General features: G+C 42.4%; 1 protein-coding gene across 2 annotated transcripts in view; it reads right to left on the bottom strand.

Annotated features, from left to right (window-relative positions):
* Positions 1–4,098: 4,098 nt before the first annotated feature.
* Positions 4,099–15,000, bottom strand: part of LOC119571691 (angiotensin-converting enzyme-like) — a 30,025-nt gene continuing 19,123 nt past the window's right edge. The window contains exons 5-14 of one of the 2 annotated variants that reach the window (XM_037918885.1): positions 9,199–9,342; positions 8,504–8,640; positions 8,171–8,323; positions 7,393–7,562; positions 6,652–6,776; positions 5,566–5,809; positions 5,362–5,460; positions 5,103–5,243; positions 4,774–4,940; positions 4,099–4,417 (exon numbers count right to left, since the gene is read on the bottom strand). In XM_037918885.1, coding sequence (XP_037774813.1) covers positions 4,287–4,417; positions 4,774–4,940; positions 5,103–5,243; positions 5,362–5,460; positions 5,566–5,809; positions 6,652–6,776; positions 7,393–7,562; positions 8,171–8,323; positions 8,504–8,640; positions 9,199–9,342 — 1,511 coding nt within the window. In that variant the 3' untranslated portion in view covers positions 4,099–4,286. Of the gene's footprint in view, positions 4,418–4,773; positions 4,941–5,102; positions 5,244–5,361; positions 5,461–5,565; positions 5,810–6,046; positions 6,172–6,651; positions 6,777–7,392; positions 7,563–8,170; positions 8,324–8,503; positions 8,641–9,198; positions 9,343–15,000 lie in introns of both variants that reach the window. The other variant, XM_037918881.1, reaches the window with a different exon arrangement.

Raw genomic sequence — 15,000 nt, 5'->3', positions numbered from 1 at the left:
AATGCATATATATATGTATATGTATATTATATATACAATACATATATATTTATGATATATATTGTATATAATATATATAATTACATATATATATATATATATATATATATGTATGTGTGTGTGTGTGTGTGTGTATTCAATGTGTGCGTGTATGTGACGGTTGATTTTTTTCTGATTTTTTTATTAGATTGATTTAGATCAGATTCTTTTGATTTAAATCAAATTTTCTTCATTTTTTTTCATTTATCAGCATTAAAAAATACTTAGACAGCTATTATATACTGTATACTGTAATTTAAAACACATTTTAGTGTTTTTACACAATGTTGCATCATCTCTCACTTGGTAACAAAGTGCATGAACCTGTCAAGCCCAGTAGCCACTGGCCAGGACTGCATCATCTCTGTCCTGACTCCTGATCCTGCATATATTCTGCTATGACATCGCAGGACTTGTGACAGTGTGTAGTAGTTTGGGTGTTACAGCCACTCATTCCTGAGCTAACTGCAATGAGACGTCACTGCCCACAAGGCTTAATGTATCTGGTTGGAAGAGTGATCCAGTGCGGGAACATTTTAACAGAATTCCGTCAAAATCTGGGAAAGGATGGAGAGCTATATGCAAACAGTGGAAACTTGAGTTACAAGGAATAGTAGCAAGAACGAAATCGAGAAAAAAAAATTATCAAAAGAGGATTTGGATGATCCAGGTAAGACTCCAGAGGTGCCTCAAAGACGTTATAACTTCAACATTACAATAAGAATGTCCAACTTCTGCCACAAGTTTTTCTAAGCATAAAGCAACAACGTCTTGTGAAAAAGCAAACCTTGATGAAGTCGCTAAAATGGTCTTTGCAACCAACTCTTCATTATGATTGGTAGAACATCCTCAGTTTTGTAAAATGGTTGGGAAGTTGAGGGCAGGATACACTCCTCCAGCAAAAAAAAAGCAATTGCAGACAAATTCTTACCCACGATATATGAAAAAGAATATTCAAAGTGTGCCACAGAGCTGAAGGATAAAGTTATAATGTCTGTCTTTGGATGAATGGTCTAACATTCACAATGAGCTTCTTGTATGTGTTACTGGCCATGTTATCTAGTGGATACAATAGACACAAGTGGCCAGCCTCATACAGTTGAATGTCTGGAAGAGCTCTCAAAATCAGCAATTCAGAAGTGTAAAGAACATGGCTGCCATGTTGGTAGCGTTGCGACAGATAACGCAGCTAATGTAAACAAAATTAAGAAATTATTTGAACAGCGAAATGAACTGAAGCTGGTGACCTGTGGCTGCTCTACATACATTCTGAATCTTCTGGCTTATAATCTGGAAATGGGCACTATTAAAAAGCATGTGGTGTATATAGTAAAATGCAATCACTATGCTTCTGCAAGATACCACCAGGAAGATGGGCAACGTCTTGTTATGCCTCAAGACATGATGGAATAGCATGTGTAACTGTCTGAAAATATAGATAAAGAACTGGCCAGCTCTCATCAAAATGTGTGAAGTTGCTAGGGAGCAGATTGATGTCAGAGTTAGAGGTGTCTAACATCATAATGAAGTGGTCAGCAGAGGACCTACTTGCACGACTAGAACCAACAGCTGTGGCTTTGGGCAAACTACATTGTGAAATATACAACTGCTGAACTAGTGAACATGTGGAAAGAATTAATCACAACTTCATGCAATGACAGAGATGCAGTAACTGCTGCGAAAGAAGTTTGGCCAAGTCATAACACTAGCTCATCTTGCAAACCTGATTCATCCTTCCTTTCAAGGAAAACTGCTTAGTGCAGAAGCGTATAATACAATGGTCTAAGCAATGAAAAGTTTCCCTCACTCGTCCCAGTCATCATGAAATTTCAAGCCAAATCGGCTCCTTTTCCTGCAATTAAGTTTAGTCATTCTGTGACCAAGTGTATGTCAGCTGTTGAATGGAGGTCACATTCAAATGGATAGTGATAGTGATGTCATTTCAGCAGCACAACAACTACTGTCTGCAGTGGCATCTTCATGGGCCTCCTTCATCCAGGATTGTCTCACAAAGAGACAGCCTGATGGGCAGGGTCATCTACGGGGAAGCGCGCTAGGTGCCTAAACAGCCTGAGTTAGCGGTCCCGGATTATGCAAGTAACAGGTCCAATGCCAGTCTCGCGGTCTAGCCGTCCATTGGACACACGGTCTTGCCAACTGTACCCCATGATCCAGCGAAGGGGCTTGTCACAAAAGGCATCAAGGCGAGACTCCAAAGGCACTATAGAGCGTCCAGGTTTCACTTCCATAAAGTAAAACTGGCAGTATGAAGGCATTGAAGACGCGTAGCTTGGCCCTCCTGCATAGGTACATCTCCAAATGCTCCTTTTGATCGAGTTCATGGCTCCTGCTGCCAGACCAATCCGGCTTTGCCTCATTTCTAAATGAAACCAGAGCCGCCACCAGTGATTCCAAAGACTCAGGATAGCAACATTGTCGGCAAAGCCATGATCTGTGACTTTGATATTGCCAATTGTTGTTCCACACTGACTCTGGGTATTAGCCCTGCACATTATTCGGTCCATGCAGCTGTTGAAGTGTTGGTGCAAGGAGACAACTGGGAAGAAGTTCGACAGGCCCCCACCACACTACAGCACTGTCATAACCGGTATATAGGCTTGCTCTCAGGCCAATAGTCTGTGTCGAAATTCCCCTAAGTCTTAGGATCTCCCATAGCTTTCTTGAGTTCGATATAGGCTGCAAGCAACCCACGACCGAACTCACGACGGCGCTTAGATACATTTATTGTGGACTTGCCAGGAGTCTGTTTCGGTCTCTGTTGCCTTAGATGGTCGTGGATCCGTTTCAGAAGGATTAGAATTTACTTTTGGGCTATTCCAATTTCTTATGATTAATGTTATTATTTAGAGGAGATCATAGTCAAGGCCTACATGCGCAATTATTTAGACCTTGGTCTTTGTGACCCCTAAGAAGGTTCCCCTCAAAAATTTTCGCATTTACTGCATTATTAAATAATGAATTACTATTATACAGCCATCATTATCATCTTATGCGTACATAATGTGAAAGTCATACAATATTTAACACGTTTTATTAGCCTTACAAGTTCAAGTCATCCGTGTTTTTTCTTTACCCATAACATTCCCTTTAATTTATGACAAACGATTCAGATTAAGAAAAAATAATAAAAAAGGTTATTTTACATAAATTTAGATCCATTTCAAACAACTAGCTTGAAATTAGCATGATCTGAATCAACCAAGACTGGAATTACTGCGAGGCTTGTACACAAACGATTATATGTCCCTTACCTTTTGAGATGTAACTAGCAACTGCACATGCATTAGAGCGATAATTCAGTTGATGCAACAAGGAGGTAATAATCATGCAATATCTGCTGCGTCTTAAGAGGACTTGCATTTCTCTCCCTTTTCCCGTTTTCTTTCCCTTCTATCATGACCAGTATATCAGATTCGAAAAAAATATCTAATTAACGGTCACTTCTGAGATAGTTTTTCTAATTTCAACACGAAATATCAAATGAGACTACTTTGCTCCCATGCACTTCAGCTGGCAATAAGAATAATTTTCTCATTTATTTCACTTCCGAGCCATGATTTATTTCCCTCATCAGCATAAACCGCTATGAACTAATGGGGGCGGTCTAATTTATGGTTATCAATATTTCATAGTTTCCACATCTAAAGAAGCTTTGCTAGAAAGTTTTATTTTTACTTTGCATCATTATTGGTCTATATTTCTCAACCTTCGTTTCGCAAAATGTGTTTTTTTTATCTTCTCTGCCCGGCCTCGGCGTGTCAAGGGCATGGGTGGCATTTCGGTAGAACTGGAATGCACAAGCCGACTTCTTAAAACGATTTGTTCCCAAAATGTCAATAATTCTGTGTGTGACTGACAAACTGTTAGGAAATTGTAAAGTCAAACATCACTTTCTTATTATAACATTTATTTAAAATACTGTGTGTACACAGTCCCTTCATTTCAGTAATTATGTATACAGTATGATACACACGTGTAAGGCGCATTCCACTACAAAAAAAAAATATATATATATTTTATATAATAGATCCTTCCATCCTTCCAAAATATTACATTCACTGAAAATAAAAAAAGGGAAACAGTTAAACCATGAAGTCGTTTCGTTTCTCCAACAAAAGACCTGTTACACTAATCAACAAACCACTTCACATGATCTCATCCATTTACCATAGAAATCTTTAATATTTTGGTAGACTAAAAAAAAAATCTATTCTAAACACTGAGAATTATTGGTGAATTTGATGAAGGAGGAGCGCCATGAGAACCACAAGCAGGCCGGGGGAGACCGTTGCCGCCGAAGAGGGTTCGCCCACTGGCTCGTGGCGCGCGGGGGAGTCCGAGGAACAGAAGTCGTTCTCTGAAGAAGATAAACATTGGGACTCAGTGAGTGCGTATTGTAGAGGGAAATCTGACAAAGCGGTTTTTTATCTAATAATTTTCCTGGCCTTGCAAAAAAATTTGACTTTTGTCAATGTGAATCGTAAAGAGGCTATATATGTTATGTTCACAGAATTAATCGGTACCACTGACGTGAATCTATAACGGGAAAGAGTGCAAGGGACATGCTCAGAGGCTACATCACTATGTTATTTATATCAGATTACGATACGCTACATATATTTACATATATGCATACATATTTTTCTCAAATAGCAATAGTTCCTTAAATCATGCAGCACTTCTCTTCCCAGCCCGCATCTGCAGTCTACTCACCCCCTTCCCAGCCCACAAACTCTTGGTGTCTCTCGTTGTTCTCCGTGAGCCAGACCTCCAGGGGTTTGAAATATTCCCTGATAATGGAGGCGTCCATCTTCCTGCTGCCCGTTAGCCCCTCGAGAGCATCTGGCCAGGGCTTCGATGAGCCCAGCTGCAACATGTCCCTGAAGAGGACATAGAAAGGTTTCAATGGGGCCATTGAAATTATTTCACTCACCGTACTCACGCTATCTGCTGCTTAAAAAAAAAGTAAATTCCCTATTTCTGTTACTGAAACTGCAAAGTCTTACTTCTCATGCTTGAAATCTCAAAGCACTTGCACTTACCCAAGTGCATTTCCTGCTTCCGTGGACTGATAGATGTCACACTTGTGGAGTGGCTTAGAGGGGTCTAGAGGGTCATATTCCCCAGCTTTCATGCAGAGCGCTTTGTGGAACTGAAACTGAACCACGAAGCTCACGAAGTACCTGAAGACATAATAAAACGGAAAATAACAGTTATGTACAACTAAAAAGCTTGATTGCTCGAGACTGCTAAATTATATATGCCATGCTTCGCCCTTTCTTTCAATTGTAATGAAATTACCTGACGTAGGGAACGTTGGCTGGGATGTGATACTTGGCCCCAGGGTCAAAATCATACTCTGATCGTCTCACGGGAGGCTTTATGCCCTGCAGATTATATCTGGAATGAAGGATTATGACATAATAATTAATGAATGAAACAGTAAAAGAAACGAAATTCGCACAAGACACAGAGGGAAACGCAATTACTCCGCATTTCTTTTACCTCAAGTCCCACCAGGCGCAGTTCCAGTTCTCCTCTTTGGTTTCCCCGCTGAACACTCCCCAGCGCCACAGGTCCATCAGATAACCAAAGGGTAGGAAGGTGATCTTGTCCAAGGCTATGCTCATGAGGTAATTGATGTCGGCTTCATTGTCCTCTTCAACATTGTCCAGTAGGCCAATCTTCTGAAGATGTTTTGGCGTGGCCACACTGAGAGCCAACACATCTCCGACAGCCTCATGGAAACCTGGAACTCATAATTGTTTTATATCACGCTCATAAAAACAGCAATGATATTAACTTCTGCAGATGTAATTCCTTAGAAATAAATATATTCAAATATTCACACATGCATTCGTGTTGTCAACAAAGTTAGTTTTGTATGCAAGCTGTCTAATGTCTGAAGACTCTTTGGAATTCCGTCATCTAAATTCTATAGAAGCTGCTAAAATCCCTACAAAGCTCATCGATAAGCTTTGGTCACCTGGGTTAGCTCCAGCGCGGAACACATTGGGCTGGTGCTTATATTGCAAGTAGTATTGAATGTGACCCATCTCATGGTGAACCGTGATTAAGTCTGTCATGGTCACATCAGTGCATTGCTTGATCCTGAAGACAAGTTAAAGAAAGGAGATATTATCAGCCTCTCTCTCTTATACCATTTTTCACTGGTTACCTAATGCCAACGATCGGGGCACCGTGATATCCTAAAGAGAAGGTGAGCAGGTGTTGTATTTTGTTTTAGGAATGTGTAGCCTTTGTGGCATCAGCGACTTCTTGATGTGAACTTTAAATGATATAGTTAGGCAGTAATTTTGATGTAGATGTTCCAGTAGTATAGAGTGAATGATACTGTATATGTGTTAAAAAAGAAAATCCCGGCGCCCTTTTACTGAGTGTATTGTCAACATCAGCAACGCTAATCGCAGTTGTCTTGGTAATTCCTTAATCCCTGTAGAATAAGCTTCCCTTCTCACACAAGCTAAAGTTCTGTCATTGGGACCGAAACCAAAGAGTCAGCAAAGACACAAATCAACTAGTCACTTGCAGTTCCGGCTCCCGTGTCCTTCCACACAGGCCCAATCTCACCTGGATTGGCCCCGCCACGGAACACGAGCGGCAGATGCTTGTACTGCAGGTCGTACTGGATGTGGCCCATTTCATGGTGTACTGTGATCAAGTCAGTCATGGTGACATCTGTGCACTGCTTTATTCTTTAATAATTGAAAATAATTGTATGGTTAAATTCTCTTACTTTGCAGTTATTTTACAAAAAAAATACTTATGAAAGAAAATAAGTCGTAGGAAATATGACAATTATGTATTTATGCAGGATTTACACAATCACCTTGATATCTAAGCAAAATATTATTCTCTAATCCACTGCACATCGAATGAAAGGGAAGATGAGCGTCAGGATGCGGCCCAGCGCGAGGACAAGGCCTGTGGCGCCCGCTGAGGTTCAGGAGGGAAGGATTCTCTTGGATGCATGTTTCCCGTCCATTAGTGCCAGTGTTAAGCATTTGTGATTCACCATTCACGTGCGTTTGTATTCCTCTATCCAATCCAACCACAATTATTTTCAGAAATGACCCAAGGGCCTGTGCTGCCCCTCAGCACGAACGACAGAATGTAATTATCCCTCGGGAAGATTCTGCCCACTTGACCTCATTCAAAAACCTGACGCCACTACTGAAGAGGATCTTGTGATAGACAAATTATTCAAGTGCTATGAAGACTAAATTTAAGCTGTAGATATGTAAATGCTCAGAAGGAAGTAAATTACTCTTAATTACGTTAAAGAGGACTTCCTAATATCATGACCACTACCTGAAGTCTTTGCCATTGCAGAAGTCCCAGGCAGACGCGTGGCAGATCAGCTCCCGCCCCTTCGGCTTCTCGATGATGGAGTGCTCCCAGAACTCGGGCGGCATCCGGGTCAGGTTCAGCGACACGAAGAACTCCTCGGAGAGCTCGAACATCCTCCTTGGGGTGTAGCCCTGGGGGGACCGTCATCACTTACGTGCGGCTCAAGACCTTAAACGCTCAAGAAGCAATAGCGTGCCATGCAATAATCCTTGGACATTTTCTTCAACTGTATATGTGTGTATGTATATATGTATATATATATATATATATATATATATATATATATATATATATATATATATATATATATATATATATATATATATATATATATGCCAGTCTGTCAGCATATATGTATATGTACATGTATATATACATATACATACATATACAATATATATATATATATATATATATATATATATATATATATATATATATATATATATATATATATATATATACAAACATATAAAAAATACATGTTAACAATCCCATATCCGAACGTCTGAAAACCGAAGGCCTACCTGACCCGCGATACTTGCAGGTGTGACCGCGCAGACCTCTACTCTATTCATCCATTACTTATGGTCTCAATAATTCTTCTATTCCATTTATCAGTATATTAGTCTATCAATAAATCATAATAATATTGGTATTTTTATCCCTCTTCCTGTGAATATCCAAGGATTTCGGACACGGGACTGAGTTCCCGTATCTTCTTCGCCGCCTCCCTCACCTTGTTCTTCATGCTCGGCGTGACATCAACTGAAGTCTTCCCAGGATAAGGAATCAGGAGGTCATAGATTTCGCTCCACGACTGCGACCACATATTTCCCAGCAGATGGGCGGGAATGGGCCCTCGCTTGCTGATGTGCTGTTCGCCGTATTTCTGGAAACGACAGGTGGATTTAAGTACAGAGACACATGTATATATGAATGTAATATATATATATATATATATATATATATATATATATATATATATATATATATATATATATATGTATGTATGTATGTATGTATACACTTTTCTGCTAGCAACCATTCCGATGTTCGTTCGGCTACCAACCGCTCGCAACTTCCTCCTGACGTAGGCATGCAGCTGCTGGTAGAACGGCTTCAGTTGCTCCCACAGCTCAGCAACGTCCTGACGGAAGGTGTCGGATTCGTACGGGTAGAGCCACATGTCCCCCATGTTGTCGAAACCTGAGGGATAAAGTACATGGTTGTCTGCTGTGGCCTGGGCGCGGGGATCCTACGGGGAGCTACGGAGCGGAAAGGCATTTCTCAGTAACCATAGAATTTGATTACATTATGTGACACTATACATGGAAGTGAACAGAGGGAGAGAGAGAGAGGAGAGAGAGAGAGAGAGAGAGGAGAGAGAGAGAGAGAGAGAGAGAGAGAGAGAGAGAGAGAGGGCAGACAGAAAAAGAGAGAGAAAGAGAGAGAGAGAGGCAGAGAGAGGAGAGAGAGAGAGAGAGAGAGAGAGAGAGAGAGAGAGAGAGAGAGAGAGAGAGAGAGAGAGAGAGAGAGAGAGAGAGAGAGAGAGAGAGAGAGAGAGAGAGAGAGAGAGAGGGAGAGAGACAGAGAGAGAGAGAGAGAGACAGAGAGACAGACAGACAGACAGACAGAGACAGACAGACAGAGAGAGAGAGGAGAGAGAGAGAGAGAGAGAGAGAGAGAGAGAGAGGCAGAGAGAGAGAGAGAGAGAGAGAGAGGAGACATAACTGAGGCAGAAAGCGGGATGGGGGGTTGCGATACCGTTGAGCTTTGCGGCCTTGTTGGCGATGTTGACGAAGAGGCGGTAGTGGTCCCTGATCCTCCGGCCGGATTTGTACCGCCATTGCTTCCACACGTGCGCGAGCTCGCCGTAGTCGCGGCTGGTGCGCAGGATCCTCGTCAGGTCTAGCAGGCGGCGTGAGGGAAAAGGGAGACGCATTTCATTAGCAGAGGCGCATTTTGCATGGAGGCCCCAGCCATTCAGGGCCAGCAAGGTATCATAATCATAGGAATATACATATAAATATACACACTCTCTCTGAGTTAGTACATCAGCTGAACAATTCTGCCCCGGTTACGATGGCATCGCAGCACCAGTAATTAAATCCACTTTGCCTGCCATTTCCCGTCCTCTGCTCCACTTGTGCAACACTTCACTTACTACGGCTATATACCCAAATAAACAGCAAAGGTTACTCCAGTTCACAATTCAGGTTGCAAAACCAATATTCATAACTACAGACCAGTATCAGTTCTGCCCATAATAAGTAAAATTCCGGAAAAAATATTTATAGCAGATTGGAAGTTATCTCATACGCAACAGTATTCTGTCAAATTGCCAATTGAGACTTACAAGGAATGTCTTTTATAAACCACATCTACAAGGCGTAATAACGAATTCACTATTGTTGTATGTCTAGATTTATCTAAGGCTTTTGATTCGGTTAATCATCCAATTTTGCTCTCAGGGGCTCTGCTAACCGCTGTTTCATCATATCTGTCAAATAGAAATCACTTTGTTTCATATAGTGGATCCAACTCAAATTGCCTTCCATTACATCAAGGGGTTCAAGGGTCACAGTTGGGGCCTCTTCTTTTTCTGATCTACTACACACACACACACGTGTGTGTGTGTGTATGTGTGTGTGTGTGTGTGTGTGTGTGTGTGTGTGTGTGTGTGTATGTGTATGTATATATACAGTATGTATATATATCATCATCATCATTAGCCTGAATCATATACACACATGTATATTTCGTTATTTAGTTATTTCGTCACGTCATTTTGTCATTGGTCTGGCCCTTGGCCTCTTTATGTTATCTATAGCCCAGTCTGTTACTTTCTTTGTCCATCTCTCGTACTGTCTCCAAGATATATGACCTGCTCATATATATATATATATATATATATATATATATATATATATATATATATATATATATATATATATATATATATTTTTTTTTTTTTTTTTTTTTTTTTTTTTTTTTTTTTTTTTTTTTTTTTTTTTTTTTTTTCAACAGCCATTCATTCCACTGCAGGACATAGACCTCTCTCAATTCACTACTGAGAGGTTATATATGGCGGTGACTTCCCCTACACTTGCGTTTGACTTCTCAAGGCGATATGTCGTGTTCTAGGAGGGCAATCGAGGTGAAGTTACTTGCCCAAGGGAACAACGCGCCGGCCGGTGACTCGAACCCTCGAACTCAGATTGCCGCCATGACAATCTTGAGTCCGATGCTCTAACCGCTCGGCCACCACGGCATCTATGCTCATATATATATATATATATATATATATATATATATATATATATATATATATATATATAGATATATATATATATATATATATATATATATATATATAGAGAGAGAGAGAGAGATAGATAGATAGATAGATAGATAGATAGATAGATAGATAGATATATGTATATGTATATGTAATACCTGCCCATATATGTGTGTGTGTGTGTAGTGTGTGTAGTGTGTGTGTGTGTGTGTGTGTGTGTGTGTGTGTGTGTGTGTGTGTGTGTGTGTGTGTGTGTGTGTGTGTGTGTGTGTGTGTGTGTGTGTGTGTGTGTGTGTGTGGTGTGCATGTGTGTGTGTGTGCATGTGTGTGCGTGTGTGTGCATTCGTGTGTATGTGTATGTCTATGCGTGTGTGTGTGTGTGTGGTGTGTGGTGTGTGTGCGCGCGCATGTTTAAACAGTGTATATATGTATAAATACAAAAGTTTGGATTAGGTTCATAGAGCATAACAAACTAAATCGTCCAGGAAGTTGCTTGCACTCCCAAGTTCACTGCTGCACTCAAGAGGCGGCCGCCTCCGGGGCAGGCGCTGCACCAGGCTTAAGGACACCGCTGACACGCTCCCTAGCGCCTCGCGGAGGCCAGAGGCGCGCGCCCTGTTCATGCGAGTTCAAACCTCTCCCTCTCCGTTCCATAGACGTGCAATGCAAAGTCGCCAAATACATTACTGCTAACACTCTACTGCGCACTAATGATAACACTCAGCCTCTTAAACTTCTATGAGCGTTCAGTTATACGGACACTGATGCTAGGAATAAATCGAAGTTTCATCTGCATTGTCATTATTTCGCGATATTATTGTTCCCGCGCTATTGTTTTAACGGCATCGACGCCTATCGCTGCGACACGCCCTACGAGGGAGGGAGCTTCCCGAAGAACAAGAACATAAGCCACGCGCCTGACGCGGCTTCCGGAAGCTGTAAAAAGTTGTTGCTCCGAACAACCTCGTCAGACGGAGCCTTTGCTGTTAACCCTCTACTGTTGCTCAACGAAGGGATTAGCTTTTTCTTACGGCAACACAAATATAGGCATAAACAAATAAACACATATGCACGAACACACACACACACACACACACATACACACACACACACACACACACACACACACACACACACACACACACACACACACACATTCACATACATACACACACAAACACACACACACACACACACACACACACACACACACACACACACACACACACACACAGATTTTGTTTTGTGATTAACGATAATGATTATAAAAATGATAATGAGAAAGATCATAAATACACCTATCAGTGGAATTTGTTTCTCTGCCGCCACTGGAATTTCTTCACTTCTCGTTGCACAAGAATCGCTCTTCGGTGCCGGGGCCGGTCTGCAACACGTCTCTACTTTCTAACCATTTTTATCGCAACTGGCAACGTGCAACAGTTGAACTTTTTACCGTTGCACTTCAAAGCAGGCTCGCTCATACGAAGCCTGCGCAGGCCACTCAGGGGTGGGTATGCTAGCAATATGGCCAGATGGCCACGCCCTGATGGGTGGTGCACAGTATATGATTCTTGCATTCAGTAGGCACATTCTAAATTGTAAACATATTATGCCCAGTTCAGACGCCAATCCTTGAAAATTGCTACATTCTACTTTTCCACTGATATCTTCATGAAGTAATATCTTCAGACTGACTTAAACAGTTCCCTAAATTAACGAAGAATCATGCAGGGTCGGCCACTAATCACTGCTCTAGAGCAGGCTGTGCACAAGCTAGGCAGTATTCTGTAAGGCGGGGACACATATCACAGAAAGAGACAGTCAGGGCGACAATTCCCTTCATTCCTTCATTATAGTCTTAACAAACGTATTTTACGCTGCACTTCTTGTCGGCAAAAAAAGTAAATATGATAAACGTTTACGCGACCACCGCCTGTGCACCGTCAACAGGACCTCGGACACAGTTTGCATACTAGCTCAGCTGGCTCCCCCCCAACCCATCCATATTTGCGGATGTGCCAGTGGCCCAGATTGAAGGATGATTATAAAAATGCAAAATAAGTGACTTTCGTTACATTCAAATTTAGAACATTGCAATTTCCGATTGACGAACAATGGGTAAAAAAATCTGTCTGGAAAAAGGGCTGGAATCACGGCTGCAACGAAGGTCACTCCAGTATCAGGTAACTTTTCATTACCAATGCAAGTGCACAGAATTGAAAGGAAACTTGCAAACATGCAGCGTTCGCTGTTCGATTAAAAACTACAGTAGCGAACGAGAATCATGAAATCTGCACCCTTCCCCTTTCCATGCCCCCTGCCCCCGCAGGAGTCCGAGGCCGTGGCCCGTGGCGACGGCGGCAGCGAACGTTCAGTCAGTCCACGTGCGACCACGTCAGGGAATCGGCGCCGGGAAGAGCAGTATCCAAATGTGTGGGCGCGCGAGGCCTCAGCAAAACAGGCCGGAGAGGAAACTGCTCGGCGCTCACGCTGTCCCACCGCGCTCCGCTTCTTTCCCTTTGCGTTGCCGTCCCGATCACCTTCCGCCAGGGCCCAACCCAGCAATGCTGTTTCCAATCCGTAGAGTAAAAGGCGGCCTCGTCTCTCGAACCTATTCTAGTCCGGAGACCGAGGCACACAAGCGAGTTGGTTATATGCACTACACTACTTATACAATCTTATTTTAGAACACTCTTCAGAACGGCATAACTGTCGCCTTATCACTGCATTGCTACCATTCTATCAAAATTTGCTCTCTTACTGTTTATTGTAACGCTTATATCCTTCATGGCTTTTTAGAATATTGATTATAGTAATAACATTATCTTAAGTTGCAACGCTGACAATAGTGTTAAAGAGTTTTGCAGTAGCATTATCCATTGCGGTTCATGTAGTCGTAAGAGTAATGTTGATAGCAGAAGTATTAAAATTAACCGCAAAGCAATGGTGGAAAAAAACACACGTAGTAACAAGTATCCACTAAATATTACATATGCGATGACCTGATGCATGCTAATCTTTCGACAGTAATTATAATCTTATTGAAGCCACCCCGCAAGCAGGAAACAGGTGAAGGCTCCGCCCCTCTGTACACAGGAGAGGCCTCGCCAGCAGCGCTCTTCGAGCCCCACACCGTCGCCCGTGGGAGGGAACGAAAGAAGAAAAGAGAAGAGAAGAGAAGAGAAGGGAAGGGAAGGGAAGAGAAGAGAAGAGAAGAAGAGAAGAAAAGAGAAGAGAAGAGAAGAGAAGACAGAGAGAGAGAGAGAGAAAGAGAAGAGAAGACAGAGAGAGAGAGAGAGAGAGAGAGAGAGAGAGAGAAGAGGAACCCCAAATTTGGGAAACCCCCCCTGCCCCACCCCCCCTTTTTTCCCTTTCCCCCCTTTTGCCCCCCCCTTTTTGGGGGGCCCCCCAAAAAAGGGGGGGGGTTTTTCCCCCAAAAAAAAAATTTGGCCGTGGCCCCGTTGGCCCCCCGAACGGCGGGCGGGGCCGGAACGTTTTTTTTCAGTACCCCCCCCCCCAAAAAAAAAAAAAAAAAAAAACTAAAATTAAAAAAGGGAACCGGCCCCAAGACAGAAATTAAATTTTTGGGGCCCCCCCCCAAAGAAAGAAAACCGGAAGGCTCCGGGCCCACCTGTAAACGGGGCCCCCGCCCCGCGTTGGCCCAAAAAACCTTCCCCCCGGGGAAAAAAAAAAAAAAAAAAAAAAAAAAAAAAAAAGGGGGAAAAAAAAAGGAAAGGGGAGAAAAAAGGGGGGAAAGGGAAGGGGAAAAGGGGGGAAGAAAAAAAACAAGAAAAAAGAGGGAAAGGAAGAGAATTTTAAAAAAGAGAGGAGGAAAGGAGAAAGGAATAGAAAACAACAAAGGAAGGGACAAAGGAAAGAGGGGGAGTTTAAAGGGAGAAGGAAGGGGAGAAAGGAAGAGAAGAAAAGAAGAAAGAAGGGGAAAAAACAGAAAAACAAGACCAAAAAAAGCGAAGAGAAGAACCACAGGAAAAACAGAAAGAGAAAGGGAAAAAAAAAGGGGAAAAGGTGAAGAAGGAAGGAGAAGGGGAGGGGGGGGGAAAGAAAAAAGAAAAGAAAAAGAGTAAGAGAAGAGAAGGGGGGGAAAGGGAGAGGGGGGGGGGGAAGAGGGGGGGGGGGGGGGGGGAAAAAGGGGGGGGGGGGGGGGGGGAAGAGGGAAGGGGAAGAGGGGAGAGGGGAGAAGGAGAGGGAGAGAGAGAGAGAGATAGAAGAGAAGGGGAGAGAAGAAGAGAAAAAGGGGCAGGGAGAGA

This window comes from Penaeus monodon, chromosome 4 (assembly GCF_015228065.2).
Source record: "Penaeus monodon isolate SGIC_2016 chromosome 4, NSTDA_Pmon_1, whole genome shotgun sequence".
NCBI classification, from domain to species: Eukaryota; Metazoa; Arthropoda; class Malacostraca; order Decapoda; family Penaeidae; genus Penaeus; species Penaeus monodon.
This window is presented reverse-complemented; position numbering and strand designations above follow the sequence as displayed.